This window comes from Desmodus rotundus, chromosome 4 (assembly GCF_022682495.2).
Source record: "Desmodus rotundus isolate HL8 chromosome 4, HLdesRot8A.1, whole genome shotgun sequence".
Lineage (NCBI taxonomy): Eukaryota > Metazoa > Chordata > Mammalia > Chiroptera > Phyllostomidae > Desmodus > Desmodus rotundus.
The window spans coordinates 14,696,209-14,723,309 of NC_071390.1; the positions used below are offsets into that span (position 1 = coordinate 14,696,209).

Below are 27,101 nucleotides of genomic sequence, written 5' to 3' on the forward strand. Positions count from 1 at the left end.
CAGTATTTGTAGGCAAAAAAAAAATAATAATCAGTAATTTCTCTGAGAGATGCTCCTGCTCCTTAAAGGAGCCTTGTAAATTATTTTTCAGTAGCGGATTCATCGGCCCTTCATTTCTCAGAGTGTCTTCCAATGTCAATATTTTTGTCTTTCAGGTTTTCCTAAGGAGAGACACATCTGTGTGCAACTTCATTTGCCAGAAATGTCCATCAACAGCACCAGAAGCTCACAGAAGGGTGTCGCTGCTCAGCCACCGATGGCACATGGCTTGGTGGGCTTGTTCCTGGTACCCCAGATATCCTGGGGAAGGCTCTTGTAACCAGCAAGACCTCACAAGCCATACAACGATAAAACCAGTCGAATAATACCTCTCGCCCTCCACTGAGTCTGTGGAAAATACCTTCAAACCTCTGAGTTCCTCCTGGGAGACACTGTCAAGGTGGCAAAGAACCCGGGAGTTGGGTCTGCCTGGCCTCTGCACGCTGCTCCTCAGCTGCTGGCTGGAGAGTCCCGGGCAGGGCCTGCACCCCCAAGGTAGCCTCAGATCCTGCTAAGCGGCTTGTGGGGTGGGAGTAGGGGGAGCAGAGGGAGCATACTAAAGAGCTCACCACAGCAAGGAAGAGAACTCAGAAACTTTCAGAGAGGCAGCAGGGCTTAGGGATTAAAAATGTGGCATCTTGTGCCAGAGTGCCTGGGTTCAAATCCCAAGTCCTCTATTTACCAGCAGCATGACCTGAGGCAAGGTGCCTAGTGTCTCCACACCTCAGTTTCCCCACCTCACTGGGCTATCTGGAGGATTAAATGAGTTAAGACATCACAAATGCTGAGAATGCGTTAAGCACTTTATGAAGGTCTGCTATTGCAATCATCATCATCCCACAGTGTCAGTGGCTCTCCATGTCCTTCCTGCTGGCCTCCAGTGCAGAAAGCAAAATGTTTCTTGGGTGTTGCTTCTTCTCAGGCTCGAGCCAGATGACCTCCCAGTCTCCAGGCATTTGAAGGAAATCGTACTCACGAATTATCACGGGTCAGTAGATGGCTCGCACCTGCCCTGCACGTTAAGTGAAGGGAGCTTCCCAAATCTCTCCGGGAGCAGATATGGCCACGGAGATTACTGGACAGATTGGAGCGTAAGGAACACTGAGACCTGCCCGAAGTCACGCAGCTAGTGGACAGGGCCAGTCTTAGGACAGGGTTCTTCGGGGCGGGGTAAAAGGACTCATGACTCAGCAAGAGCTACTGTTACTTCTTACTCACTGCACGGTTTACAAGTCATTGTCACACACCCGGCCTCATTTGGTCCTCACCAGGGCAGGACGACTCCGGTGTACCCCGAGCCTAGCTCCTACTTGTAGCTCTGACCACTGAATCAGGAGACTGTGCTCCCAGGGGCACAAACGAGGTTCTGAGATCTAGGCATGGTCAAACAGTCAATCACACAAGGCAGGTGAACACCAGCCCTTTACTTTACCTTCAAAAGTCATTCTTAGGGGAGTACTGTCGCTGCTTAAGGAAATGGAGCCTCAGGAAAGGAAAGCGATTTGCCTGAGGCCACACAGCTGGTGGGCTCCAGGACTGGAACTTGAATTGGGGCTCCTGGCTCCACATTCACAGGAAAGGGCGTCTGGGTCACTGGTCAGTCCTGGAGGAGGGGGCTGAGGCACAGGACACACAGAGAGTTGTCCTGCCCTTGCTTTTCCTCAGCTCCCTCCCCGTTAGAAGAGGCTCCATTGCCACCAGTTCTTTCCTGTGCCCAGACCTCTGGCCCACCTACCTGCCAGTCCAACCTCCCTCACCTGGGTCACAGTCCCCTCAGTGCTGGGGTTTCAGACTGGGCTGTGGGCACTGAGATGTCCCCATGGTCCACAGTGTGGGGAGGCAGCTGCCAGCACTCCCACTGGGACACCAGGTCATGGAATCAAAGACCAGTGACGGGGCTCACTGGACCCCACCACTGTGCTCCTGGGAGTGACCCACAGCTGCCCCTGACCAGGTGTGGCTCTGAGCACGGACAGGGCAGAGAGGGAGACGGCCAATTTCTTCTCCAGAACCCTGGGCTCGCAGCCAGGGGTGCTCTCTTGAAACCCTTCCCCCACTAAACATCACAGACAAATAGGAATCTCGCCCAGGCAGGCCTCACTTCCTGTCATGAACCTCCTCACCTCCCCCCTCACTCTTCCCCCAGGACCTAAAGCCTACACTGCTCAGCTTGCCCTTTGAAAGGTTTGCAGGAACACCTGGCCAGGCATGTGGAGGGGATGGCACATGGAGGAGACAGCACGCGGAGGCCTGCTGTCAGGAGCTTGAGTTGCCTGAGATAAAAGAGGCTGCAGCTGCTCTTAGTCTGAATTGAAAAAAAAACACAGGCACAGGCAAAACACACAGACACAAGCCCTCTAGCAAACACATTGTTTTACAGTCAGTTCTGCGTCTCCCACCCCCTTCCACATGTTCTCTGGGAACAGCAAGTCAGAGAGCTCCTGCGGGGGGTGTGGGGGGGCAAGGCTACACGCAGTGGGAAAACAGAGAGAGGAAAAAGGGTTGTCTTGTCGTGACTGGTGGAAAAGGAGGGAGGAACTTTAGAGCTCTGAGGGACTACAGAGCATGTTGTAGAGGGAGAAGACTACAAACACAACTAAAAACAAAGTATACAGAAGCAGCCATTTCCCCAAGGGGCCAACAAATGCCACTAGTGCAAGGTCATTACTTTCAGACACATTCGAGTTTCAGAATTACCTGCTCACAGGAAATGGTCCATTACAGTAAAATGTCAACATCTTAAGAAACACACAGGCACAAACTCAAACGTACGTTTTTCTAAACCAGTGTGGAATGCCAGAAAGTCTACGAATGCCTTCAATTTTAGAAATTTATGTCAGCATTTTATCTGTGTGTTTCAAAACTTGCTGGGCTGAATTAGGCAAGCCTTGACCTCCATCCAGGGACATGTTTTCCTGCCCTGCACAAAGCCACAGCTACACCAGACTCTTCCCAGCTCCTCTGCACTCACCCCCGGGCAGAGCAGGTGATACAAAAGCCTTGACGGTGACAATGACATGGAGGAAATGCTTCTGTACTTACATTTGTCCCCGGGGAAGCCGAAGGAAAGGTGGGGTTTGACTGAGTAAATGACCTTGCTGGAATGGCTGCATATGACGTTCCAAGATTGGAGGCATAATCTAAATGATAAATCACACAAAACTGGGTGAAAACCTAGGTATTTACTTTACCTGCAGAAGTCACTATGAGGATATAAGTGGAAGAGAAAAATGAAAATTCCCTCTTAACACGTTGTCATGATTACAAGGGGGAACCCCCCCAAACCTGGAATTATCTTGTAGAGGGCAGGCCCCTTGTAGTACAGGCTTGCCCCAGTAGGTGAGTGTTCTAGGAGCCCATCTGTATCAGTGGACCAGCTGGCATTGTTGTGAGAGGCTGCATTCGGTTTCAGTGAATTTTTTTTGGAAGACTCTTTCAACATGTTTGCCCATTTCATGACCGGTGATTTACAAACTTGCCCACACCACACTGAACATCCAGCAGTTTCTGACCAAAAAACAGCATGACTTCCATGCCCCACTGTCCCCATCTGACCGATCTCTCCCTGAGTGACTCTTTTCTTATGTTTTCCCCGATGAAAAAAGCCCTAAATGGAAATGTTTTGCTGATGTGGAAGAAGTGAAACAAAAAACAGCAGAGCACTAAAAGGCACCAAAATCGACGAGTTCAAAAACTGTTTTGAGCAGTGGAAGAAGACGTCTGTATGGGTGTTTTGCATCCCATGGAGAGTGGTTTGATGGTGACTGAAGTTTAAACATGTAAGAACAAATACACAATTTTTTACACATAAATTCTGGTGTTTTGGGGGGGATCCCCCCTCATACACCTCTGGGCATGTCTTATCTCTTATCCAAGTGATAACCAGCAAAGCCTTATCTCTAAACTATGTCAGAAAGTGTCCACCGGTCCAGCCAGAGTCCAAGGCATTTCAGTGTCCTGGGATCTGTTTGCTTTATAGATGCAGAAGAACGGTACCGATGGGAAGTTTGGTTATGAAAGACGTGACATAATAAGCCTTTGAGAAGCTCACTTCTGGTTCTAGCCGCTGACCTGTAGGCCCTTACTCACCTTCGTTCCCAGCGGGGTTATAAACAGCTGGGCTGTTGGGAGAGGCACACAGAGCGCCCTCTGCAGACCCGAGTATACACCGGACACCAGCGCTGGAGAGGGGTGAAAGGGGGACCCAGTGACTTAATCAGTTAAATAACGAATTACCAGATGACCCAGAAATTCCACTCCTAGGAACAGACTCAAAATAGTTTAAAATAGAGGTTCTAACAAAAACTCATGCACGAATGTCCACAGCAGCAGTATTCACAATAGCCAAAAGGTAGGAAGGCTCCAAATATAGATCAAAAAACTCATTTATGGATACATAAAATGTGATATATACACACATATATGAATATTATTCAGCCATAAAAAGTGGTATATGCTGTAATGTGGATGAACCTGAAAATATTATTGTAAGTGAAAAAGGCCAGTCACAAAATACCACACAGGATATAATGCCATTTATATGAAATGTCCAGCAGAAGCAAATCTGCAGAGATAGAGAGCAGATTAGCGCTTGCCAGGGGTTTGGGGAAAGGGGATTGAGGAGCGACTGCTTCATGGGCATGAGAGCATGAGAATGTTCTGGAACTAGACAGTGGCAATATTTGCACAACCTTGTGAAATGTACTAAATATCACTGAATTGTATACATTACATGAATTTTACCACAGTAAAAAAAATAGGGGGGAACAGAGAAGACCTTTTTAAAATCACTGTGTTAAAATACACATAACATAACATTTACCCACTTACCCATTTTTAAGCGTCCCATTCGGTGGCATTGAGCACAGTGACACTGTTTTGCTGCCATCACTGCCGTCCTCATCTTGCAAAACTGAGACTCTTGCCCCATTAAACACCAACCCCCCTGCCCCCTCTCCCACCCCTGGCAGCCACCGTTCCCCTTTCTGTCTCTGTGAATCCGACTACTCTAGGGACTTCCTCTAAGTGAAACCATACAGTTTTTGCCCTTTGGTGTCTGGTTTATTCCACTGAGCATAATGTCCTCAAGCTTTACCCATGTTGAAGCCGGTGTCAGAAATTCTTTCCTTTTCACTGCTGAGTAATAGTCCTCTATAAGATAACACCACATTTTGTTTACCTGTTCATTTGGTGGGGACACATGGATTACTTCCACTTTTGGGGACTTTGTAAATAAGAAAGGGAGGCCTTTTGAATGTGCTCATTTCAGAACATTTAACCCCATCCTCTGTCCTACATCCCTGGGCCAGGCGTCCTCTTCTCTGCGGAAATCTGTAGCTCCCTCCTCACTGGTCTCCGGGTGTCTGCCTTTGTCCCTCACTATCTACTCTCAGCCAGAGGTCTATGAAGTAAAGCCAGAGCACATCTGTCACTCCTTGGCTCGGTCCACCAACACTCCTGTCACACTCAAAGCAAAAGCCCAAGTCCCCACAGCAGGCCCGAGGGCTCAGGGTCTGGGCTACGGCACTTCCCTGGCTTCCCGCCTGGCACTCTGCCCTGGCCACGCTGATGCTGCCAGAGCGTCCCAGGCCACCACGGGGACGTGGAACCTGCTGCTTCCTCTTCCGGGAATGCACGTCCTCCAGACAGCCCTGAGCTCCTTCCATCCTCTCCTGAGGTGTCTGTCCTCAGCAAGGCCCCCTCTTCATTTACAGTGCAAGGATCACACGCACACACACACTTTCTGCCCATTCCCTGCTATTGTTTTCTGCTTAGCATTTACCACCTGGAGCGCTCCATAATTCACTGTTTATTTTGTTTACATCTGATCTCCCCATTAAGTGTAAGCTCCCTGAGGACAGGGACTTTGCCTGTGTTGTCCTCTGCTGTTTCCCCAGCACCCAGAACAAAGCATGGCATATAGTAGGTGCTCAATGAGTATTTGTTGGGCTCGTGCAGAAACCTGTTCTGCTGGACAGCACTTACTTTTCAGAGAAGACCAGGCATTTCTGAGCATGGAGTTTCCCTTTCACATGCAGCTCCCAGTCCTAGGCCAGAAGAAAAGAAAAATGACGGAAGCGGAACTGACTCCACGGGAAGGCAGGGGATGAGTGCAGGCTTCCTCAGCCAGCCCTGTAGCTGCATCCCCCCCACCACCACCCTTTCCCTTCCAGGTTCCTGACCCGCTCCGGCTCTCCATTCAGCCCTCACGCCATTGGCTTTACATTCACAGCCCATGCTCATCTTGGAAAGGAGCCCTGATTCACAAACCTAATTCCTTCTTCCCCTCTCGCTGGACCCTTAGTCCCATTCCTGTACCCACAGTGAGTTGCAGAGCCTGAGAAAAGACTTAGGAGAGACGAAGTCCTCCATGACTTCTCACATCAGCCAGCCCCCTCCAGAGACTGGAGGTGAGAAGGACTGTCCCTCCTAAGTGACAAGATGCACTTGCCCCATGGGACCCAAGCAGAGGGGAATGACAGTGTAGTGTGACTCCCACTAAGTAGGGGTCATTTAGGTAGGGGTCCTTGTGCAATGCAGATGGGAAGGGAGACAGAAGGCAGTATAGCTGCAGAGGCACAGATCCTGGGAGGGCCAGACCCACATTCAAATCTGCACTCTGCCGCTTTCTAACTATGGGGCCCTGACAAAGCATTGTGTCTCTCTGGGCCTCAGTTTTTACATCTGTATAGTGAAAATAATAATAGTATCACCAGTGGAGAGTTACTGCTGACATCCAGAAAAGGCTTTAATATATGTTAGCTGTTATAACTGCTTTGAAATAATTCATTGCATCATCCATACATTTTGGGGGAGAAGTTTATACTATAATGGACCCTTGTTTGCTGGGGCTGAAGCACTTACAACCACTGGGAAGTGTCGTGAAGCTCCATCTCCACTTTGCAGAGGGGGACGCTGAGCCCCTCTACAGTAGTGTGTCCAGATCCTACCTGAGAATTTCTCTCTCACCTCTGATCCAAAATTCTGGTCACGTTTTCTCCCCTTTCAACTCAGCCCAGTATATGTGCTCCAGGATCAGTAACTTCTACATGGACCACAGAGGAAAAGTCTTCACCTAGTAGTTGGGAGATTCTAGTTCCCAAGTCCCTTCTCTGTAACCCAGGCGGGGTCACTAGATCCCCCACTCAGCCACAGCTTTCTCAGCTATACACGTGGGTAAGAATTTCTTACTTGCCTTAAAGCAAGGGAGTGGCCCTAGTACATTTCTGAAATTCCTTTTGGTTCTTATACCTATGATTTTAGCCAAGGGTAGAGATGGCAACATTTTGTTACCCAGTCCCCAAATACACCAGTTTCTCGCCTACAAACAGAATCAGGTGGTGGTGGTGAGCCCACCCAGGCTCCAGTGGTGGCTCCTAGATGGTCTTGGATGACTCACCTTTAAATCAAATACCTTCTTGTCACAGATGCTGCAGATGTGCGGCAGGTGCGGGGGGGCCACCCCATGAAAGTCATTCAGCTCCTGAGGCTGCAGGGGCCGCACAGACAGCACCGCCTGCTCCTCCTTGGCCCGCCGCCGTGCACCGCTGAAACTCTGTTTGCTGTTGTTTAGCCGACCCCCGAAGGAAGGAGGGGTCCTGTCTGGGGTGGGTTCCTCAGGGTCATACAGTTCATAGGGCTGGCTGGGGGGTGGAGGCCACAGGTTGGGGCCAGCTGTGAGATCAGGCTTACTCTGGCCAGAGAATCCGTGCGGGCTCTCCCATTGGCTGTTTGGACCCTGCAGAAGTGGACCTACCTCACCTTTCAGGCCCCCAGCTGGCTCAGCTGAAAACCCGCCTGCCACGTGCGACCCTTGGGAGTTGGCTCCATAGAAGTCTTTGGGAAAGGCAGCCTGGCCATCTTGTCCTGATTGGCTGTAGTGCCCTTCATAGGTCACACTGCCCGAGGTAGAGGCTGAGGCTGGCAGGAAGATGGGCTGACCATCCGTTTCAGAGCCATATGCCTGGCCGGATGGGGCTTTGCTGTACTCGTAGAATCCTGCCGAGGGACCTGTCCCGGTCTTGCCAATGCCCAAGAGGACCGCAGGCTGGGCAGGGGTCTGCGGCATGACACCGCTGAAGGGATGCATCACCACGGCATTGGGGGGCTGGCTGGGAAGACTCACAGAGGGGCCTGGACCTCGTGTCTGGCCAGGGGGTGAGAAGGCAATTGTATTAGAGGGAAACCGGGCACTGGGCACACTCGCAGCATGTTGGGGCACCCCGGTATGTCCATGGGGGGCGCTGATCACAGACGGATGCCTCAGTTGGTTGAAGAGTGGCTGGGACATGGCCACTTTGGAGAGGACTTGGTTCAGGACCGTGGCGGCTGCAGTGTTGTTGGTGACAGCTGTCTGTGCCAACTTCAGCCGGTGGAGGGTGAGCTGGGCTTGCAGTTGAGCCAGTTGGAGACTGGCAGGCGAAGGAAGCAGAGGGGTCGTGTTACTGACCGAGAACGGGTTCTTGTCCAGGAGCTTGGCGGCACTGCAAGAAGACAGAGGTCGAGATGCAAAGCTGGTTTTCCCCAAGGAGGCCAGGGGGCTCTTTCTGTGCTCATCTGTGGTCCCTCCTCCCATGTAAACAAGACCCTCCCACAGGGCCCCACATATAAGTGAGTCTGCAAAAACCTGTGCTCACACACACACATCAACTAAAAATAAAACTGCAACAGAAAATTATTATGTAAAGAATGTTCAATCTCACCGACAATCAAAGAGATAGAAGCTAAAACCACTAGAAAGAAACACATAACGTGTTGAAAGGCAGCCGAGGGATATGCATTCCCTACAGCCATGTGCTTCGACCCAATAATTCAGTTCTTGGAATCTGTCCTAGGAAAGTGAGTGACAATTCAGACGCAGCTTGATGCCCAAAGCTGTTCAAGAGTATTTCATTATTTAAGAGTCCGTAGTTGAAAATTAGAAATATCCAATAACAGGGAGGGGAGTTTTAAACGGAGTGAATTGTGAGATAGCTACAGAGTGAAATATTAAGCAGAACTTTACTACTGGCGTTTAAATTCCTGCTTCACTATGTAATATTTAAGACATGCAAAAAACTGTACTTGGCACCCAGCTTAAGGCAGAACACATTCCACACATGAATGCTCCTTGGGGGTCCACTCTCCCCATCCACCCCTGACCCCCATCGATGCCAATGACAGACACTGTCTTGAATTGATAAGGTCATTATTTACCACCCCCTCAAAAAATGAGTGGCCTGAGAAAATCCATATACTCTAATGTTAAGTGAAAAAAGCAGGCTTCAAAATTGCAGACAGAAGGAATTGCGTGTATTTGCACCACATTTTCATCCCCGTCCTTAGTTCGCATCCAAAAGCCACCAGAATCAGGCTCCCTTCAGTCCACTCTCAAACCCAACCAGCACACAGAACAACCAAAAGTTCACAAGAATCAGAATTCGAGGTCGTAGGCCGTGGTGGGCGCGCACTGAATCTCACTACAGCAGTGGTCTGTCCGAACATGTGCCTTCCATGAGACCTCTGCTGGTTGGGCATGGTGTTTTCTGGACACATCAGGGAACAGACTTTCCCAGAAAGCCTGGGAGATGTGGTTATCATAGTCAGGGCCCTTGTGAGGCCATATTTCTTGGGTCTTACACATCCGTTTTCGGGAGTGGGTGTAATCGGGAAATATGTTTGGGAAGTTGATGAGCCGGAATTCCCAGGGCGTTTGAATGGGAAGAATGGGACTGCGCCTTTGAAATTGGGATTACCATGGACAACGCAGACTGTGTATTCAGTACATGCCTACCGAAGTGCGGAGTAGAAACTACGAAGCTGGAAAACTTCGGACAAGGTTCCCTCTGTCACAGGTTCTACGGAGTAAAAGTCTGATGATGATGAAGCAAAGGAGAGAGGCTGGGGGTGGGCACGGTTCAGAAAATGACGCGAGGCATGGGAAGTGTGTGGCATGTCACGTCTCTCCCCCGTTGGAGACACTTGCTTTGAGGAAAGCAAGCTTCTGCCTCAGGTGGCATTTTGCACTGGTCTAAGAAAATGGTGGGAGGCGGAGGGAAGTGTGGAGGTCCTAGGAAAGAAGGTGAATGGGAGAGAGTCTCACACTGACCGTGATGCTACTGTGTGGCCGCTGCTTAACTAGCCTACAGCATCTCATTCGATCTCTCCATCTGTCCGATGGGATAGGAAATTTTCACCCCAATTATGCAGGGCAAGAACCTAAAGCTCAGAGAAATTAGGTGACCTACTTGCAAAGACTCACACTGAGTGAATAGAGACAAGGGGTTCAAACGCCAGGCAGGCTTTGAAAAGGAGAGAAAGGCAGTTAAGTATGCAGCTTCTCAGCCCTCCTTGAGTATATATATCTCAGGGGCCGGCGGCCTCATTGTTGTGTTTGAAGTGAGTTCTCAGAACATCAGGCACACCCACGTTCAAATGCAAGTACAAAACACATCTCAGAGCCAGAGAAAAATGACTGTGGGTTACTATTTTCCATTCTGTGAGAAATAAGAATTTGCTCTAAGTCATTCAAGAAATACTACCTTCGCTCAGCCAGCAGCCCTGCTGTGCTCCACAGGCAGAACAAGCTGGCAGCATTTTAAGAGATTGGGCGCCTGGGCATTCTAGGTTAAAGGTGGTTACAGGCCTTTTCTCCTCTTAGATGTGCTGACGGCAGCACAGCCTTGGTGGCCCCAGTGGGGCGCGGGCACACACCATGGCGGTGGGTGGCGTCAGCAGGGCTGGGGAGGCACTAATTGTCTACATAGGAGAGAATATGAAAGGGAGAGGAGGACGGTCAAGAGTCTGATGATAGATTTCTGCTTGTGTAGTATTAAGTAGCTGGGCTTTAGAAAAGCAATTAAGCTTACCGCAAAACCCTGCCCACACGGAGCCAACCCTTCCTACCAGGTTTGTCCTAGAAGCAGCCTGTCCCTTGCTAACAAGGCGATAATGAGGTGCCAACTTGGTTTCCATGACCAGAGTAAGAAGAGGTTGGTTTTGTTTTTCCAGGAGAAGTCAGCTGTATTTTCTAAAACTGTGTTCTGAGCTTGAGGGAGCTCTTGTTGGAGATTCTCCTTCACCTCTGCATGAAGGACACGTGAGAAAGGGCCACCTTTCCAACTAGGAAAGCCAGCCTCACTGGGTGTTTGTGGGTCAGCCCTGGCAAGCGAGTGCTGGTCCGAGTACAGCCCTGGCTACAGGTTACCCGTTCAGATGCAGCGTGAATAAGACCATTCTCTCCTCAACGTCTGCTTTGCCTAGCAAGTTCTTATTGTCCCCAACTTTAATAGCCTTCAGTAGAAATGATTTCACATAAATCATCACAGCTAGTTAACTCTTTTGAAACAAGGACCCTTAGATAAATAAAGAGGAAGAGCCATCACCCCACCTTTTAAAAGTCCTAAAATTTTTGGCCCACAAGAATTAATAACCTAACATTCAGATGCTATAGCAATCATATTGTTGAACCAAAAATCGGGGTGCATAATCTGACACTCTAGGGACTAGAAGCGACGTCGACCTCCTGTCTTCCCACTGCCTGGGTTCGTCACTGTTACATCACTCAGCACATCCTGTCTTGTGTTAAAATGACTGTTCATGTGCCTCCCTCCCTCCACTAGACATGAGCCCCACGAGGGAAAGGAGCACGTCTTGGAGACTGTTGATTACCCTGGCACGCTGTCTCGCGCGTGGCGGACACTCAGTAACTGTCACGAACAGAATGAAGAAGGGATAGAATGGACGAGGCTCAAGAGAACCTGGGGGTTTTCAGAAGATATGGACACCTCTTTTGAGAGTATACATACATTTCTGTGGATAAAGGCCCTGACACAATTCAAAAAGGAGAATCTAAATATACCCAGAAAGCAAATAGGTTTTGCTGTTGTATACAGTTTAAACTGCAGTTGGCTACAGTCACCCACCTAGGGGACTGTCTGTAATTGCCCATTCCAAAGCAGGAGTTCCAATATACGCTCCTCCTTGTCCAAGTCTAGGTTTTTAAAATTGATGGATAATCCCTGTGATAGGCTGAATAATGGCCTCCAAAGATATCCACATCCTAATTCCCAGCCTGTAAAATTGTCACCTCACATGGCAGAGGTGACTTTGCCAATGTGATTAAATTAAGGAGCAAGAGATGGAGGGATTATCCTGGATTATCTGGGTGGGCCTGCTGCAATCACAGGAGTCCTTATAAAATGGGGGCGGGAGGATCAGAGTCAGACACAGATAATACTGGGAGGGAAGCAGAGGTCAGAGAGGAGAGAAGGCGCTATGCTGGCTTTGAAGATGGAGGAAGGGGTCCTAGGCCAAGGAAATGCAGGGAGACTTCAGAAATTGAAAAAGGTAAGGAAATAAATTTCCCCCTAGGGCAGGGGTGTCAAACTCATTTTCACGGGTGCCACAGCAGCCTCGCTGTTGTCTTCAAAGGGCCAAATGTAATTTTAGGACTGTATACATGTAACTGCTCCTTAACAGCTAAGCAAGTGGCCGGGTAGAAACAAAGTGCCTGGCTGGATAAAACAAGGTGGAGGGTGGGATTCACCCCTGGGCCTTGTGTTTGCCTCCTGCGCCCCAGGGCCTCCAGAAGAAACCAGCCCTGGTAACACCTTGACTTTGGCCCGGTGAGATGGATGTTGTACTTCTGACCTCCAGAACTGTAAGATGAGAAATTTGTACGGTTTTAAGTCACTACCTGTGTGGAAATATATTACAGAAGCAAATAGGGACTAATATGATGCACCAAGAAAATTATATGTAAAAGAGGGGTCCACTCAGAGGGGACACTGGCTGGATGTGGGTGTGAACTTGTGCTCCCAGAGGTCCTAGAGAACACAGGTCATCTGACTAGGCGACTGAAGACCCTTGGGAACTCAGCCAGGAGCCAGAAAAACCCGGAGGTCTCTTCCTTTTCAAAGTCAACCTTCTTGCCCAGCTGGAGCAATGGCAGCCTGGGAAAGCTTGGAACTGCAGATGCTGAGGGATCAACTCCCTCATTAACAAAGAGAGAAAGCGACGTGCCCAAAGCCACACAGCTGGGTAGCAGCAGAACCTTAATGAGAACTCTGATCATTCAAACCAGCTTTTAGTAGCTCACAAAACAGCCCTAACTAAGCCCTATCTGTTTCATCACCAACTTACCATCTCCACCCATAGTTATCAGTGGTCCTCCCATCTATTCAGAGAAACACCAACTACCTTCGACAGGCAAAGCCCCTGTGGACCCCTGTAAGCTCCCAAGGTGACACTAGGGATGTCCCCGCATCTGAGGAGCAGGTGGAGGATAAGGTTCTATGCACCTGCTACGTCCTCTCTTCTCCTAAACCTGTGCAGTGAGTCGGTTTTCGGTCATACGGTCAAACCTCGAAGGAGGGAGAGCAGCACAGTGGGTTACTTAAGCTGGGTATCCGGACGGAGCGACAAAAGCTGCCACACAGCCCCAGGGAGGGCAGGTCCACACTCACAGAAAAAACACAGCACAACCACTTGGGTTCAGCCAGGACTCCACAGGGCTCACTGCCCCCAGGGCTGATGTTTCCTCACAAAGAATTCACAGTGAATAATTACATTTAACACTTTGGTTCCCTGCTCACTTACAAAGGTTATCAAAAAAAAGAAATTAAAACAGCCCTACTGGTCATTGGGTGTCACCCTACAAAGCAAGGGGTGGCCAGTTTGATTCCTGGTCAGGGCACATGCCCAGGTTGTGGGTTTAGTCCATGGTCTGGGCGTGTGCAAGAGGCAACCAATCAATGTTTCTCAAATCAATATTTCTGTCCCTCTCTCCCTCCCTTCCCCTCTCTTAAAAAAAAAAAATTAAAACAGCATTTCTCTCAATAGTTTTAAAAATAAAATATAACATAAAGAAATAGTTGCCTTCATAATGCCAGGAGGCTTAGGAGATCCAGATGAAAACTGTTTCTAATGGTTTAATCCCAAAGTGCCAAAAGGATGTGCAACACATTGTATCCACCGGAACACAACAGCTGTCCCCGCCTGACAGTGTTCATCATTTGCCCCAAAGCTCTTTCACATTTTATCTGAGTCCAAAGCAGGATGCGGGGTGGATTAACGCAGGGCACAAGGAATGAGGCAGTGTCCTTCCTTGGTTTGGGTCAAAGTGCTGGAAACTCGGACAGCTTTTTGGCACGTGCTCCATCCTGTTCTGAAAGCAAGGAAGAGCACCCAACACACAGGCAGGGGCCACCCAGCCTCTGCTGTGCACACACTCCATCAAGGGGCCAGTGCGTGCCCATGAATTTTCCATTCAGCCCCCAGGGCCTGAGCATCTGTTATGTGCCAGGGGAAGTTGCTAGGTGGTGGGGACACAGACAGGGGAAAAGGAGATCCCTTCCCAAGAGGAGACAGACCAGCACAGAGTGATGCCTACTGTTTCAGACGGAGGCACAAAAGAGCAAGGCACAGGAGGAAGTGGTTCAAGCCTCAGAAGTTTTAGAAAAATGTAACAAAGGAAACAGAAGGGCAGAGTCCTCAGGAGAGAACTCTGAACAAAGACATGCAAACCTTCTGGGTTTATTCATCCATCTGCAGATGCAAAGATGACTCGGCTGTTAATGAAAGGCAGCTGTAGGGAGAACTGTGGTCTGAGCCGGGGCTTCCACCTGCCAGTTACTGCTCATGTGATGGGAGAAAGTTGCTTAATTTTTCCGACCTGTAAGTGTGCTTGTTTTTCTCATCTGTAAAATGGGATAGTAGCCCCCACCCAATGCGATGCAGACCCAGCAGAGCCCCCTGGCCACAGAGACTGGCTCAGGGGTGGACACTCCCTGACATTTTGTTGGCGTTATCAGGAGACACCCTTCTGCTGTGCCTGGCTTGCTAAACTGGTTGAATCTGAGCTATAGTAGGGAGGGCCTGCTTGAAAAGAAAGCCAACCCAAAGCCACTGGCCTGGAGACGGCTCAGGCAGCTCCTGGGTGTCCGCCCAGGGACACCTTGAGACAGCTTCTGGGGATGTGCCTGGGCTTTTTTGTACACACACCAATGCACTTCCTTTATTTGCTTAATAAAAATAATAATGTAAAAAGAAAGCCAACCTATGTGAACTATCTGCATTTAATTCAGACATTTTTCCTCCAGGGCCCCACACTGACTCAAGAGTTGCTTATCAGTCCCCAGCTTCCTCTGCTGTGGGGACCAACTATAAGGGCCCAGCAGCTAATGGGGGAAACTCGGGCAGTCACTTTGGTGCTAGTGTCTATTAACCAGCGACACCTGTTTCTTGGAGGTTTGGGGAACAGAGAAGGCGCCTCCACCCTGGGTGGAGTAAGAGCCACATGTGGTGGTCACGAGACCAGGGTGTGGATGGGGTGTGTGCTACACAACAGCCTTTTACAGGTTCAGAGACCCAGCCCTGGCCACACAGGTGCTCTTGTGAGCTGTGGATGTTAAGGCCTTGACCTTCACAAGGGGATAGTTTCTCATCTACTGAGACATCTTTCATTTTTTTTAACAACAGTCTATTTTTGTGGCACTAAGAACTGGCCTGATGCAAGGCATCAGTGACCCCTGCCCCCAGGAGAAAGGGTCTTTATTAAAGATACACAGGTTCTTTAGCTTCTTTCTCTTGGAGGGGAGAAGAATATATAGTGAGTGCCTATTGGGATGTGAGGTTCCCCATGAAAACAAGGCATCCTGGGTTCTAGTCCTAACTCAATGCTTGACATCTGGGTCACCACGGGAGACAGCCTCAGTGTCCTCATTTATAACAAGAGAAGTCACAATCTTTTCTCCTTTGCATGATGAAGGTTGATGCAGGTCAGAATGCTCTGCAAATTGTTTCAATGGTTAGGTGCGCACATAGTCAGGGAGTGGCATTGTCCTGACTCATACTGGGAAGAAGACATTTTTTGAGTGATCACAACACGCCCCTCTCTTTCAGAAAACAGTCCTCTACAGAGGAAGTGCTATCTGTCACTCACATCCTTGGAGATAAGGATTCAGGGCAGAATGGGTTAAAATCAGCCCCGTTTATGAAGTAGCAGCCAAAGCAGCATGACTGCTTTGCACGCAGATGGGGGAGGGGGAGGAAAGGAGCTCAGGTTTCAGAGTCAGGGTCCACCTGGGTATGAATTCCAGCTTGCCACTTATGAGCAGGGGACTGTGGGCAAATACATATCCTGCCTAAGCGCTGGGGGCCTCATCACTAAGGCCAGGGTGGCTATATCTAAGGCACAGACTTGTTCTGAACTAAATGATAGGGCGTACATAAATCGTTTCGTGGAGTCCCGAGCACTGAACACACGTAACCATTGACTGGACAAATGTAGCAGCAACCATTCCTACAGCTAGTCTTCTCATCATTACCATCACCACCACCATTACTATCACTGTCGTCATTGTTATCATCGGTGCACCTGGCGGGTGCACGTGGCAGGTGAGCTCTGCCAGGGCAGCGACAAATCTTCCCTAGAGACAGAAATAGATGACAGAAATCACAAGGAGAGGTAAATATGGAGAGAAGGGAAGTACATAGTAAGGAAGGCCATCTGTTGAGAGAGGAGGGAGCAGGGAGGGGACTGGGACTTGGAGGGAACAGGGAGAGTTGTAACAGTCATGTGGTGAACCAGGTAAGTAGTCAACCATAGACTTAAAGGGCTGCGGAATAACCAGAACATGGCTGAAGTTCAGTGATGTGAATGTGTGTGGACTCACAGCACGATTTTCCCTGGTGATGTTCAGCCAGCCAGAAACACAAGCCAAGGACCACAGCCCAGTGTGGTAGTGCTTAAATAGACCTGACTGGTCACATTCTCAGTAAGTTACAAGATCTTCCAAGATAACCAATCAGGAATTTAAATTCCCTTCCCATTCAGCTCATTTCCCTGTCCAGGCCAAGCAATGGACATGCTATTTTTTTCTTCTGTGTTAAGGTATAAAATATAATCCAGGTGAGAGGGCTTGTGACCAGGCAAGTGAACATTTTTGTAGTGTGGCCAAATTAAATAAAGTACAATCAGGGTCAAGTCTTTGTTGGGCTCTGCCCCTCCGTGGCGTCCTGGGAGCTGAACTTTAAATCATAAATTCTTGCTCTGGCTGGTGTGGCTCAGTGGACTAAGTGCCAGCCTGTGAACCAAAGGGTTGCCTGTTCGATTCCCAGTCAGGGCACATGCCTGGGTTGCAGGCCAGGTCCCCAGTAGGAGGCACGCAGAAGGCAACCACACATTGATGGTTCTCTCCCTCTCTTTCTCCCTCCTTCTCTCCCTCCCTTCCCCTCTCCCTAAAAATAAATAAATGAAACCTTTTAAAAATCATAAATTCTCAACTCTACTGTAACGCTCTTGGAAGCTAGGTCAGGATGTGAATCCCAGAGAAGAGTCCCTAAATGCCAGGCTACAAGATGACAATGATGACACTACAGTAGTATCAGGACTCAAGTTCAAGCTCTAGCTAATTATCAAAAATGTTAAGAGCAACAAGAGGCCTTAGAGACCATTTAGTTTAACCCTCTCAGTTTACAAAGAAAAAAGTGAAGCCCAATGAAGTTGACATACTACGTGAAGCCACACCTCTACACAGAGGCAAAGAGGACCAGGAACCCAGTTCTCTCATTTCTCAGGGCTAACGGGGCCACTACAGTGGGACATGCCTGCCCCCTCTCGCCCCCCCCCCGTGTTCACCAGCAAGTCATCTTCTTTTTGAGGAGCAGAGTGATGTCACACACTTTTTGGTTAGCGCCACCTTCTCGGCGACAACAGGCTATGGATTATCACTGGCTAGACCCCTGTGACTAATTTCAAAATTACTGGGTCAGTGCTGCTGTTGCCCATGCAGGGGCTTTGGCCATGACTTTGCCGAATGAGATTCGTATCTCCGGGACACCTCTCGGAGTGGTTCCTAACAGCAGTGATAACCCTATCGTCTCTCCTCTGTTTCATGTTTTTCTGGAGTATTAATAAGTGTGTCCACCTCATTAGCTATCTGAACTCCAGGACAACCACGTGGGCAAGTCAAATATGACCATTTCCTGTTTACATTAAGAATAAAACCAAGAAAAGTCGGATGAACCACCTGAAGGCACCCAGTGAATAAGGGGACCTGGCTGAGGCCTGAACAATGGTCTTTTTACTCCAAGGCCAGTATCCTACTCTCTGTTACAAGTTCATCAAAGGAGCTTCTAAAACCACATCCCTGGCCCTACTTCCTTGAATGTGCTATTTTTTTTGGTTTGTTCAAAAGTACTAAGTTATAAAGCTTTTTCCTTTATTCTGTGTTTTTTCCCCTCCCAACTTGTCATAGTGGTTTTTAAATTTTTTCTGCTTTATTGAGATATAATTGACATATAATATTGTATCAATTTAAGCTGCACAACGTGATGACTTGATATTTGTGTATATTGTGAAACAATGACCACAATAAGCTTAGTTAGCACATCCAGGACGTGCTCTTAAATAACACACTTGGTATCCAATCACCAGTCCCTTGGTCCACTATACTCTGCACCACTTTCAGCAGAAAGAGTCAGGTTCTGGGAACCAGCAGACATGCAGGCACCAACAGGCAGCTAGCAGTTTTATAACTGACTAGAGAGGCTTGCTTTTCCTGCTGGAGATGTTAGAAGGGGTCAAAATGTACAACACAGAACAGGTAATGCAACAAATGCAAAGAAAATAATATACGTTCCGCTAGTGCCATATAGGAAAAACCTAAAGCAAACAGAGAATTGATGTCAGCTTACCACCAAGAATCATATATTAGTTTTTTTCTTTTTCTGTACCACTGTTCTTTCTTTAAATTATCCTTTATTTTATAAGATAATGGTGTTGTAAGTGGTAATTATTTTTAATCCTCATATCTGTTTTGTTTTGAATTTTAAAACTGCAAAAATATGAAGACTATAAGAAATACTATGGATTCATTGCCCATCACCCAAAATTAACAAATGCAACAGTTAGGGTCATTTTGCCTCGCACTTTTTTTATCAAAAAAAAAAAAAAGTAAAATTATACCAATAAAGTTGAAGTCCCCTTTGAGCCTCTGCCTGGTCCAATTCCATCTCCCAGTGACATTTACATGTAGTATGTTTGTCTGTTTACCTATATACCTATTTGTATCTATATACAGAAAAAGGATACAAATAAGAAATTTTTATGCATGCATATGTTCATAAAATAGCATGTAGGACTGGTTTCAACAATATTTCTCCTAAAGAAACAAATGAATTCTCCCAAGTTGCTTTTAATACACTGAATATTGAAGGCAGTGTGTTACAGCAAAAAATTAGTGAGCTAGAAATCAGAAGACCTGCCTGGTCTTTCAGCCACTGTTTACTCCCTGTGTGATTGTAGGTCAGCCAGCCCCACCCCACCCCCCGCCTTTTTTTTTGTAAAATGAGAAAGCTGGGTATGAAAGGATCTCCAAGGTCTCGTCCACCTTTGAAATCTGATGACTCCAAGGTTTAATTTCCTCACCTGTCAAATGGAGACAATAACATCAGCCCTGTTAGCTGCTGTAAAGATCTAACATGGTGGGCAGATGCTCTGCAAAGCATGATGATGGTTGATAATAATAATAATTATTACGCAGTAATATTGAATAATAATTATTATTATTACTCACACAGTAAGCTATTTGTAAGCTCCCAGGAATGCTTCTGAAGAAACTTTGGTTCAGATGTATGTGCTGCTGGCCAGCCAGCATGAACTAATTTACTTTCTTTTATCTGTGATGTCGTGGGCAAGCCGTTCAGCACAAGGAGAGGCTCCCTTAACTCTATGCATGAAGATTTAGGGAAGGAAATACCAAAAGCGCCTCATTAGAGGAGTCTCTCCTCCACAAAGGCATTCCACAGACAGACCCAGGCTTTCACAGTGAAAAGCAGCTCGAATCCATTCGGGGCCGGCGTGGGTTTGTCTGACACACAATTCTTCAGGAAATTCATGTTGGGCAGAATTTCACTGGTTTTATGCAGGGGGTTGGTTTGACTTCTGAGGTTAGGAGAGATCTTTCCATGTCTCAGTCAAATAAGATATGATGGCCTCTCAATGAATGCACTTTTCTGGGGAACGTGGGAGCCTTCTGAGAGGGAAAAACAAGCTGCCTAAAATACAGATTTAGAAACTGCTCCACAGTGTCGTCTAAGAAGCCAAATGTTCATGTTTATTCACACAAATAAAATATTTAGGAGTGTATAGGCCAATACTTCCCACACGAAGGATAGAATACACAAACATGAATGCCTTTGTACATTCTGTTCCCTCTCCCTGGACAATCTCTCCCCTACTCCCCCTCACCTAGGTAACTACCATCCTTCAGCAAGCAGTTAGAGGTCACCTCCTCCAGGCAGACCTCTCTGACTCCTGCCCCCATCCAGTGTGTGCTGGCATCCCTTCCATGATCCCCCAACAATGCCCTGCTGCTCTGTTAGCCTCAATTACACTTTATTCTAACTCCTACCACGATCTCTTGTAATTGTCTACCCAGTCACTCCTGACTTCCTCACTGCCCCCTGGTCATTCTGCAGGCAGGAATTGTGCGTCCCGTTTCACGTCACAGTGCCTGGCACGTGGCAGGTGTAGGGAGCCAGTAAGCATTTCCGTATAGGTACACACCTGATCCATGTGTGTGTGTGCAGGACAACGGCTGGGTGTCACATTCTCAATTTGTTTCCCTGGGCAAGTGTTCCGTGCGGGTGGTTCAAGGCTTTGAAGTTGAAGTTCTGCAGAGTGTGGATTAGATTCAGCCTTTGAACACCGTCGAAATTATGTAAATACCACCAGCCACGTCAAATATAAAATCTTAAAACGTTCAACAAACAGACTTGCTGCCACATTTTTCCTTTTAACTGAATCTGAAGAAAGTGTAATTTCAGTGTGTGATTTGAGGAGATATAAGTGTCTAATCTGCACGATTCTGAGATGAAACATATGCTTAAGGAATGAACGGCCCCTGTGTTCTCTAAACTTTCGTTTTAGTAGTTTGTATCACTTAGATTTTCTGGTAAATGTCATAAAATTCAAGCTGATTTTAAACCAAAATGAAATTTTAGATTGATTTTAAAAAATTAAAATTCTCAATGAAAATAGCTGGTCTTTTCCTAGAGTTGCCTGATTGTTAACCTGGACATTTTAACCAACGTGATTTAAGCCAAACGGAGTCCATACGGAAGTGGAGGGGCAGTGAGGGTAGTGGGAGGCAGGGGTGCCACTGTTTGGGTTGGAAGTAGACCCACTTCTTAAAGAGCCGCTGCCACCGATAACTACACATCTTACTGCACTCACTTCACTCTGTAGAACTTAGTTTTCTCACCTGTGAAATGGGAGGGTCGGATGACACAGCATTTAAGGTTCCTTTATGTCTTCTGATTCTAGGTTGGTGGGCGTTTCCCTAATGCTGTCATTTAGGACACATGGAAAAGTTAGGATGATTGGGCCATGGTGAGGAGGCAAGATTTTACACTGAGAGATCTGAGTTCTAGCCTCCACTGCTCCTGTAGTCCTGGATGACTTCAGAGAGAGTCACTTAACTTCCAACTAACAGTCCTGTCTGTAAAATGACAATGTGAAACCAGAGCAGCAAACCTTAAATTTTGGTGGGTTTCAGGAGATGCTGGGCTCACCCCTAGGTTCTTTCTCAAGAGGTCTGGGCTGAGGCCTCAGAATTTGCATTTCTAACATGATACCGCTCTTTGGGAACCACCGAACCTACCTTCCAACTCTAAGAATCTAGGGGGAATTATAAGAAATTTATTAACTACTATATACTTAATGAGCCACCTCTGCCTTTAATGAACTTCCCAGCACACCAAGAAGGGGCTTCCTTTTCCACGGGGGTTTTAAGCACCACAAGAATAATTATGGAGCACACATAATCACTCTTACACCTATGTGTCTTTAAAAGACTTAATCACCGTGTTCAACATTTGGCCTCCTGGAACCAAAACACTCAAGTTCACAAAATCTCATTTAACTTAGTTGATTAATTAACTCAGCATTGTGTTATCAGGTTTGCTGAGCAGGAAGGAAGCATAACACCATTCACACTGAGGTCAGTAATGCAGAGAACAGAGGGTCAGATTCTAGAATGCCGAAAATTCTGTAGTCAAGCAACATGATGATCATGAAAAAATCCACCTTCCAAAGTCACTGTAGGCTAAAAACTTTTTTTTTGAAGATTTTATTTATTTATTTTTAGAGAGGGGAAGGGAGGGAGAAAGAGAGGGAGAGAAACATCAATGTGTGGTTGCCTCTCAAGCACCCCCTACTGGGGACCTGGCCTGCAACCCAGGCATGTGCCCTGACTGGGAATCGAATAGGCAACCCTTTGGTTCACAGGCCAGCACTCAATCCACTGAGCCACACTAGCCAGGGCTAAAAAAAATTTTTTTAATAAAAGCATCTACATCACTAGATTTCAAACTTGATGGTGCAATTACTTGGGGTGTTTTAAAAAATACTGATGCTTGGGCCACATCTCCAGAGAGTCTGATTCACCTGAGGCACTGGGATTTTTCATAGCTCCCAGGACTATTGTGAAGTGAAGTCTGAGACTCACCAATCTATACAAGGAATACATCAGCCCACAAAGGGTCACAAACGCAGTGGCAGATCAACCAATATTGCTTAGCTATGTCGAAGCATCATTAACACATTTTAATAAATACTTTTTGTGGCAAGACTTCTCCCAGAGTGTGCATACCGCAGAGCCAATTTCTACTGCAGAGAGCCAATTGAGGTTTGCTGGGGGATAACTCTTCTACCTTCTAAATTATAAGCACCTGAAAGACATCATCCACATCCTAAAACCTTTCAAATTCCTGAGTGTCTGTCTGGCTCAGTGCCAGACAAATTAGATGCACTGAACAAATACTTGTTCAACTCACTTGAATGTACGACTCTCTCTAAGCACATGGAACACAGACCTTAGCAGAATACACTGTGTTTCATTGTGAAGTACGAGGCATATTATGTTTCTGTGTTTGTGTTGGAGATGGGTACTGTTTAATTCTTTCAGATTCCTTAGAGTAAATAAGAACCGTGAGGTTGGAACTTTATAAATAAACAGTATAACCATATATTTGGAAAAGCTTCCATTTTCCCAAAGTGGATGGAAGTTTCTGGTGCCTAAAGAAACACACCTTTCTGACTACAGCCAACAAAACACAGGTGCCACCCAAGGCAGAGAATACTATATACGGGTTTTCTTCTGGCTTTCCCTCAATTTCACAAAGCTATGGCCGTATGAAAGTTATTGCAGAGAGGAGATAAAAGACCAAGCAGCAACAGCGAGAGGAGCAGGTCCATTGGCTACAGTTGCATGTGCCTTTCTTGATATTTCTGTCACATCAACAATAAAGTAAACCTGCAGTTAAGATCCAAGTGGGTGGAGGCAAGACAGAATGATTAAAACTTGATGGCTGACTTTTCACTCAAACCTGCTCTCCAGCACTCCCCTCTGCTACCCCATCCATTGCTAATTAGGAGCAGCCAAGGCCTGACATGTACGCAGTTCTCTATGGTAAAATTGATTATTATATTACTATGAAAAATAAGGAAGTCATTTCATTAGAAATATCAAATTCCATAAAATCATATGTGGCAGCTGTTAGGGTATGCATGTGGGGGAGGGAACAAGTGTGTGAAAATATTAACTCTCTCCCTTTCAGTTTTGACACTGGAAAGAAAAGATTCTAAAGCATATAAGGCAAAAAGCAATGGCAAAGCTAAGTAATGGTTTTTTTTAAGGTTAAAAAAATCCTCATGATGTAAAATACAGCATACATGCCATCTCGCCAGTGTTTGAGTGTGGGTTTGCTTTTACACACTCGCTAGCAGAAACCCGGCATTCCCCTCCCACAGGTGTTGAAGCTACTTGTAATTGCTTCAGATAAAGAAGCAAAGTGAGTCATGTTTGGTTGTGCTTGAGCCTGCTAACAGGTCATCAGGTCCATGTCCAAGTACATCCCCTGAACCTCGCGACAGGAGTTCATACGTTTAACTTTCTTGCCTGAGTGGGGACTTTAAAATAATTTTGCTTTGAAATTTAACTTTATTTCAAGACACCTAATAGTTGCCGAGAGGCATACCCTGGGTCCTTTGGAGGTGCTCAGAAGCAGCTTTCAAGCATTCTCTCTTAGCAAAATGTCCCCAGCTTGTGAACCCTAACACGGCACTCCCTGCCCAGCTCATGAGTCTGACTCTGCACTCAATACGGGAAAGATTGCCAGCGACTTCACGTTCATTTTTCCATTGTTGACAAATTCCAGCAACTAACACAAAACACCTCGATCTTAAGAGACCCCCATCATTCATAAGGCTTCGTGATTCCGAAAATATCCCCTCCTGTTCCCTCAGATGTGGGGATAATGCAATCTGTTTTCCCGCAGCCATCGACTTTTCCTTTATCAAAGAGTTTAATAACTGGCGTAAAAAGAACAGCTAGACATCCTGACACTGGGACCGCTACTTCACCGGGGTCATGGGGAGTTGTTTTAGGTCACATGTTACCCTGTGAATCATGTATTGCCATTTTTTTAAGCGGGAGGGGGTGGGGATACGGACAAATCGCACACTCATGCACAAATGCTTAGCGCCAAGAATAAGGTCAGAAGTGCTGCCGGGACTAGAGAATTAAAAAAAAAAAAAAAAACACAACCGTTGGTTTCCCCCTGTGCTGGGGAAAGGCAGGATGACATCATGCAACCTTACCTTTCTGAAAAAGACCAGAGAGCCTGGCATTGAGCATGGACCTGAGGCCACCGAAGCCGGGAGTCATTTTGGGTGTCGGGCATGTGCCTCCCTAGGAAATTCCAATGACATTCTACCAGCTTTCTGCATGCCAATCATGACAGGCTTCCGCTTCAACTCTCAGGAGTCTGGAAAGCGGCACAGGAGGGGCAATGAAGCGAGGGAGAGAGCAAAAGAGAAGAGCGGTCCCAGTGCCCTGCATACCCATCTGGAAGGGGAGTCACATGCCACCAGGAGCCATTCCTGCCGCATTACACAGGCTGGGTGTAAATGGCAAACAATATCAGTCAGTGTTTACGCCACATGTTCTCAGCCTCTTCACATATCAACACCCAGGCCAGCTTTTGAGAGCGCTTCTGAAGGGGGGAACTTGGGCTAATCATGTGGCCATTTTTTTTTATTTATTTATTTTAGAGAGTAAGAAGGGGGGGAGAAACATCGATCTGTTGTTCCACTTAGTTATGTATTCATTGGTTGATTCTTATATGTGCCCTGACCAGGAATTGAACCCACAACCCTGGCCTATCAAGACGATATTCCAACCAACTGAGCTACCCAGCCAGGATCTCATGTGGCCATTTTTAATAAAATTCCAAAGCTTCCTATTCTGGTTTATTTTACTATTTTATGTTGGTGGTGGTGGTAGTGATGGTGGTTTGTTTTGTTTGTTTACTTGCTTATTTTTTTTCTCTGGGTTTTTTAGTCTGGGTGACAATCTGATCTTCAAGGTCCCCAAAGGACCTAGAGTGATGTAGCCACACCAGATAGCACCAACAAACTGACTCACAGCCAGCATACCTCCTGAACAGGTGACCCCTTCTTTTTTTTCTCTGTGTGTATGAAGCAAGAGGTGGAGTGAGGTAACCCATCATTTCACCCGCCAGTGGTAACCACAATGCTTTTCAGCAGGAAAAATGGACTGTCTTCTGCTCTAAGCAGTGGCTCTTAACTGGGAGCGATTTCCCCCCCAGGGAATGTCAGAAACATTTGGTCAGAACTGGAGGCATGCAGTTCTGACCTCTGCTACTGGCATTTACTGGGCAGAGGTCAGGGATGCTGCTAAAATCATACAATACCCAGGAGAGAACCCACAAACAAGGATTACCGAGCCCAAAATATCAATAGTGCTGTAGCTGAGAAACTGCTCGAGGCTAAGCCCTTCCACAAGCCTCACGGAAAATATGATACCCTGCAAAAAAACGAAGAAAGAAAAGACAAGCAAGCCAAGAAGCCCTCTCTATGAGGAATTGCTACATTCCTGGGGTCCAGGGATGAGCTTGGCCTTACTTCCGGTTCAGTTACTTAGGAACCTGATCACTCTCCTCCCCAGGAGCCACCATTCTCTTGCCACTGTGTCCCTCTTTTTCTTCCCAGATCTTACACAACAGTACTTACAACACAATCAAACCAAACTAAATCTTCACGTGATTTTCTAGACCAAAATCTGCTGTCCAAATGTACCTCGTTGCCAGGTTACGTAAAGCAGCCATCATCCAGTTTGTCCTGTCTGGAAGGTCTGATGTTCATCTGTGATGCCCAGGATCCAATATAATCCCCTCTCAAAATTATCCAGGAGGTTATGTTTTTTACAAGGTACAACCTCCCCAAAATAGCTTACAAAGGACTAGTGATTAAAGCACACTGGGTTCTCCTATTTTACATACACCCTTGGAGGTTTGGGGGTGGGGGGGGGCGGTATGGTCACTGGTATCAGGGAGGCATCTCTCTTGCTAGGACTCTGTGTGATGTTCCTGCTGACTACTGGAAAGTCCAAGCGAAGGCCAGTCATGTCTGTCTAAATAGCCCACTTCCAGCTTTCCACCAGAGGCCCACTTGCCCAGTTCCCCAGAGAGCTCAAGGGCTCTTTCTTCCTAATTTAGTCACAGCCCACAGGCTGCCCCGGGCTCACCGGGCTCTCTGCCCCTGACGCAGTCACAGACACCTAAAGGCGCCAGTCCCAGATCCTGACCTATGGGAACCAGCCAACCTGGCCGCAGCTGCATTTCTATTCAGGCCTTGGGTCCTTCCCATGATCTACTAGGTTTTCCCAAGGTGTAAGGCGGCGTTCCAGTCATGGATTGTACATTTTGCCCTTACTCACTCTCTGTCTTATTTCATTATGCTCAGATAAAAGTTTACTGAATAGACATTTATAGAACATTTCATCCCCAAACTGCAGAATATACATTTTTTTTTCACATGCACATGGAACATTCTCTAGGATAGACCATGTATTAGGCCACAAAACAAGACTAAATAAATTTAAGAAAGACTGAAATATATTAAGCATCTTTTATTTATTTTAATTTATTTTTATTCCTAACCCAAGGATTATGTTTACTGATTTTTAGAGAGGGAGAGGGAGGGAGGGAGGGAA

At 47.0% G+C, this 27,101-nt stretch overlaps 1 protein-coding gene across 1 annotated transcript in view; it reads right to left on the reverse strand.

Annotated features, from left to right (window-relative positions):
- RBM20 (RNA binding motif protein 20) overlaps positions 1 to 27,101 on the reverse strand; it is a 179,965-nt gene that overhangs the window by 45,441 nt on the left and 107,423 nt on the right. Inside the window, exons 2-5 of the mRNA XM_024555799.4 lie at positions 7,439 to 8,522; positions 6,025 to 6,086; positions 4,129 to 4,220; positions 3,082 to 3,179 (exon numbers count right to left, since the gene is read on the reverse strand). Coding sequence (XP_024411567.4) covers positions 3,082 to 3,179; positions 4,129 to 4,220; positions 6,025 to 6,086; positions 7,439 to 8,522 — 1,336 coding nt within the window. The remainder of the gene's footprint in view (positions 1 to 3,081; positions 3,180 to 4,128; positions 4,221 to 6,024; positions 6,087 to 7,438; positions 8,523 to 27,101) is intronic.